Source organism: Gossypium raimondii, chromosome 4, assembly GCF_025698545.1.
Source record: "Gossypium raimondii isolate GPD5lz chromosome 4, ASM2569854v1, whole genome shotgun sequence".
Classification (NCBI taxonomy): Eukaryota; Viridiplantae; Streptophyta; class Magnoliopsida; order Malvales; family Malvaceae; genus Gossypium; species Gossypium raimondii.
In genome coordinates, this window is record NC_068568.1 from 21,915,568 (window position 1) to 21,921,084 (window position 5,517).

General features: G+C 34.2%; 1 protein-coding gene across 1 annotated transcript; it reads left to right on the forward strand.

Moving 5' to 3' along the window:
- Positions 1-2,383: 2,383 nt before the first annotated feature.
- Positions 2,384-4,582, forward strand: LOC105766645 (uncharacterized). Its single transcript, XM_012586179.2, has 3 exons — positions 2,384-3,256; positions 3,322-3,490; positions 3,886-4,582. Exons 1-3 carry the CDS (start codon positions 2,495-2,497, stop codon positions 4,356-4,358), a joined length of 1,404 nt encoding a protein of 467 aa, XP_012441633.1. The 5' UTR covers positions 2,384-2,494; the 3' UTR covers positions 4,359-4,582.
- The last annotated feature ends 935 nt before the right edge of the window (positions 4,583-5,517 follow it).

Sequence of the window (5,517 nt, forward strand, 5' to 3'; positions counted from 1 at the left end):
CTTGCGGCGCGAGTTCACCCCTGAAACCCTAGGGTTTCCTGAATATGTTTTGGGCCACTGTATTTGGGCCTTTGTTTTATTTCATTTTGGGCCACACAGGCCTGCTTGTAATTTGGGCATTTTAGACCCGGGCCAAAATCGGGTATTACAAAACCCACCATATGCAATTTTTTAATTTGCTTAGTTACCATTTGTCTTAATTGTTTCAATTTTTAATCCGTTGGAGTTGTAATAGTTTATTTTACATTGTAATCGTTCGAGCATTTATTTGTATTTGTCCTATAGTTGTAACCTTTTAAAAAATCAACAATATTATCTTTTAAAAAGTTGTTGTTAATAAAATGAATACAACATAAATATATTTATTACAAAATATTATAGTACCATTTTCTTTTGACAATTGAAATTTATTTTATAATATGATAATATTTTATAATAATTAATATCATATTTAAACTTAATAATAAACAATGCCTAATTGAAACTTAATTTAAATTACATATATTGGAAGAAATAAATTAAGTAATTAAAATGTTTATATTTTATACTGTAAAACAATTATAAATTGTAATATGTATTTATTATTAAAATATTAATATTTTTTCAATAATATATTAAAAATATATTATTAAAATTTTAGTATAAATAATTTATTAAAATAATAAAATATATTGATTATATTATTATATATAAAAGATTAAATAAGCATATTTAATAATATTGAACATTCTAATATTTTATATTAATTTTTTAAATATTTTAAGAATTAAAATTAAGAAAATGTTATCACTATAATTATTCAAGTTAATTTTGTATAAATATAACATTACTCATAAAAGAGTTATTTTTGAAAAATAATTTACATTTTTAAAAGGGTATATTAATTGCTAAAAAGAAAAGATTTATTTTCTATTAACTTGTAAGTGATTTTCCGTTGAACTAACTTACTTTTCATTAAACAAACATAAGAGAAGGCATATATTTTTAATGAAACAAATGCATCTTAAATATCATAGAGTTGTCATTATTTAATTTCTTTGTTTTCTAAAAATGGTAATTTGTTGGAGTAATGTAAAAACCATTTTTGGTTCTGAAATCATGTAGCACAATAAATGAAATTGGGTTGATTAGTTAACACATAAGACTAGCAAACTCAAGAAATTAATTTTCGCCAAAGGAAGAAGGTAGATGGGGGTCATTAATAAACGTTGGGAAAAAGGAAGAGAAAAACTCTCTACCCTACTAGAAAGGTATGCGAAGTTAGAACAATATGAAGACAAGTTTAAAATCTGTTTGGTCCGAAGGAATCAATATAAGAAATGTGTTTTTAGGATGAAATGGAAAATTATCTTATAATCCAAGGTTTGACAAAATAATCGAAAAATTTGTATTCCCGAATCAAAATAATAAAGATCTATATTAAAATTACAATCTTATTGAATGACTAACTTCAAATTCAACCTACGTTTTTCTAAGATCATATAGTACTAGACGGACACGATCTCTTTAAATAATTTAATTAATTAAAGTACATTAAAAATTGTGGTGTTACTCATCTCATTCTTTAACCATGAAAATAGGGGTTTGATCCTTGCATATGGGAATGGGCACATTTCATGGCCAGTTGTTTATCTAGTTGGAGAGCACTCGTGGCGAGAAAATTAGTCATTACTATCAACAGTGGATACTTTAATTTTGTAAATTTAAAGGTTAAAACATGCTTTAAATCTTTATACACTTTGTATATTTATATTTTGGTCCAAAATTTAATCTCTCTATTTTTGAATTTAAAATTCAGATCATGTAAACAATAAAAATAATGTAGAAAATACTATTAGAATTTTTTCTTAAAAACTCCTGTTTAAACTTATCATGATAAAATATTTTTTGTAGTGTTTTTAAGAAAATTGACATCAACATTTTAATTGAAATAGTTAATAATATTAATTATTTAGACTAACTAATGATATTTAAAGTAAAGGAATACAATAATATATATAATATATATATATATAGACTAAATGTCAAGTTTTAGCATAATATAAAAATCAAAATTGAAATTTAACCTATGTAAGAATAAAAAAAAAGACAAGATAAACTCAAAAATAGAAAGCTACGTGTCCATTTTAATAAAAATATTAACGATTTAACTATTTATACTAATAAATAATATAAAGAGTAAATTAAATTAAAATTAAGGACCTCCATTTTATATAGTTTATGTATCTCTCCTGATAGCAAATCATTAGTGGTAAACATTTTGACTCTTTCAAAAATTATGTATTTAGAATTTTATAAATTTATGTGAAGAAAAATTTAACTCTGCCTCTACCCGCCCAATGAGAAGCAGCATTCATTTAATTCCCCTATATATAAATATCCAACTTGCTCACCGAAGCTAAGCAAAGGCAGAGGCAGCAGTAAAAATATCCCCTCACCACCGCTACTATTATTATACCATTACTCTACTACAGCTGCTATCATTACTACATACATGTCCACCCAAAGTCGAGCAGTTGGCGGCACCGAGCACAACTGGTGCCGAGCGGTGGTCGGGGGAACCGGGATAGCCGTCTTGGCTATCATTTCTTCCAAAAACCCCGACGTTTCACATCTTAAAAATGCCCTCCACAAGCTCCAAATCTCCCATCCCATTCTTAGGTCTCGCCTCCATTACAGTCCTACTGCCAACAGTTACTCCTTCGTTACCTCCCCCTCCCCTTTCATTCAAATCAAGTACTTTAACCATTCTACAACTTGTCAAATCCTTGAAAACAACCAAAACATCTCACCCCTTCATTTGATTCTCGAACACGAGCTTAACAAAAACGCTTGGGTTAGTTCTTCATGTACCACCAAACACGACGTGTTTTTCGCCAGTGTTTACGCCTTGCCTGGTGCAACAAGGTGGGTGTTGGTGCTCCGCCTACATGCGGCTGCTTGTGACCGGACCACGGCGGTGTCGTTGCTGAGAGAGTTGTTGACGTTAATGGCTATTGAGGAGGAGGAAACAGGGTTTCAGCAAGGTCAAAAAGAAATTACGATGAACAAAGGAGAGATCAGTTTGGCCATGGAAGATATTCTTCCTAAAGGCATTGTTAAGAAAACACTTTGGGCACGAGGAGTGGACATGCTAAGCTACTCTGTTAATTCTTTAAGGTTCACGAACTTGAGGTTCAAAGATGCCAAATCTCCTAGATCTACTCAAGTAGTGAGGTTGCTTATCAACCCTGATGACACTCAGAAGATCTTGACTGTAAGTATCCATTTCAAGCTTCTAAACATGCCTTAAAATTAGTGCTTAAAAAATCAACATTTCAGGGTTGCAAGGCAAGAGGGATTAAGTTATGTGGAGCATTAGGAGCTGCCGGGCTGATTGCTGCACACAGTTCTAAAAGCCGTTCAGATCATCAAAAGAAGAAATATGGCGTTGTAACACTCACAGATTGCCGCTCAATTCTTGAACCTCCGCTCTCCAATCACCATTTCGGTAATTAAGTTCCTTATAAACCTCTTGTTTTCAACTTGTCTAAATCAAAGTTCTCATGTTATCGGTCGTATTATCAATTATCATTGACTATTGATAATATCTTTCTTACATATCTCTTTTATTAAAGACTTTGGTCCTGGAATCTATTTTTATGATGGCTAATTCATACTTGACCCCACCCACGTACAATCTTTCTTTTCCTTATTTCTCTGATATAAAACCAGTAAGACGATGCTGCCTGACCCTGCCATTTTCAATGGTGTAAGTAACTTTCTTTATTTGAAGGAGAAAAAGACCCAACACCCAACCAAAGTTCCATGTCTTAAATTCCATGCCAAACAAGGAAAGCGTCTTACTTGATACCATTTCTTTAAAATCTTCTTTTTTTTTTCTAGGTTTTTACCACTCAGCTATTCTGAACACGCACGCCATCAAAGGAGGAGAGAAGCTTTGGGAGCTAGCAGAGAAAGTGTACACCGTATTTACACACTACAAGAGCTGCAACAAGCACTTGTCAGACATGGCAGACCTGAATTTCTTAATGTGCAGGGCCATGGAGAACCCTGGCTTGACTCCATCTGCCTCATTGAGGACATGTTTGATATCGGTCTTCGAGGATACGGTGATAGATGAGTCTAGTAACCAGCAAAATCAAGTCGGCGTAGAGGACTATATGGGATGCGCTTCCGCTCATGGCATCGCGCCGTCCATCGCGATATTCGACACCATACGAGATGGGCGACTGGATTGCATTTGCGTTTATCCTTCGCCGTTGCATTCAAGGGAACAAATGCAGGAGCTGGTTGATAATATGAAGTGCATACTTGTGGATGCAGGGAAGAATGTTGCTGATGAAACTGAGAGTTAAGGAGCCAGTCTGGTCTTTGTCTGTTGGCTCTTCGGCTTACAAGTAGTGTGGCGTGGCCCAATTCTCCTCCCTAGCTTCATTTTAAGTCGAGAGCTGCCATTGACCCTCTAGGAAATAAGCAGTTTGGTTTCTTAATTGTTGCTATGTTTGTCTTGTCCTCATTTGCGCATGCCAAGTTCGCCAATCTAAGGGTTTTTTTTTTTTATGCCAAAAAAATTATCAATTACATTTACAATTACAATAGTAATCACTACACCAAAACAGGCTTTTAGCGGCATCTTTTGTGGCGTTTGAACAACAAACGCCGCTAATAATCGAGCATTAGCGGCGCTCTTTGTAAAACGCCGCAAAAAGTCGAACCTGTAGTGGCGTTTTTTAAAAAACGCCGTAAAAAAACATCATTAGTGGTGTTTTTAAACAAAAACGCCGTAAAAATGCTGACAAAACGCATCGTTTAATCTTCAGGAATAGCGGCAGTAGCGGCGCACTATAAAAACGCCATTAAATAGCACAATTAACGGCGTTTATTTGTAAGCGTCGCAAAATATCTTAACCAAAACGCAGCATTTGGTCTTGAGGTATATTAGAATTAGTGGTGCTTATGAAAAAACGCCGCTAAATCACAGAATTAGCGGCACATTATAAAAAGCGCCCCAAAATATCTTAACCAAAACGCAGCGTTTGGTCTTGAGGTATATTAGAATTAGTGACGCTTATGAAGAAACGCCGCTAAAGCACATAATTAGCGGCACATTATAAAAAGCGCCACAAAATATCTTAACCAAAACGTAGCGTTTGGTCTTGAGGTATAGAGCCAATAGCAGCGGTTGTTGAAAACGCCGCTATTTACCGAAATTAGCGGCGATTAACTAAAAAACACCGAAAAATTTTAAACCGAAACGCAACGTTTCATCTTGAGCTATAGCTCCGTTAGCGGCGCTTACCAGAAAACGCCACTATATATCAGCTATTAGTGGCGCTTCTACTGAAGCGCCGCAAAAGTTTTGACCAAAACGCATCGTTCTGGCTTGACCTATAGATGCACTAGTGGCGCTTATTTGAAAACGCCGCTATAGAACAATTTTTAGTGGTGCTTTAGGGAAAGCGCCGCTAAATTGTTAACCAAAACCGCGCCGTTTTTAGTACTTCAGTGGCGTTT

Bases quoted from the DNA above. Each gene is read 5' to 3' on its own strand.
- LOC105766645 (XM_012586179.2), top strand. From the start codon at position 2,495: ATGTCCACCCAAAGTCGAGCAGTTGGCGGCACCGAGCACAACTGGTGC. The intron at 3,257-3,321 runs GTAAGTATCCAT...TCAACATTTCAG, and splicing joins ACACTCAGAAGATCTTGACT to GGTTGCAAGGCAAGAGGGAT. The intron at 3,491-3,885 runs GTAATTAAGTTC...TTTTTTTTCTAG, and splicing joins GCTCTCCAATCACCATTTCG to GTTTTTACCACTCAGCTATT.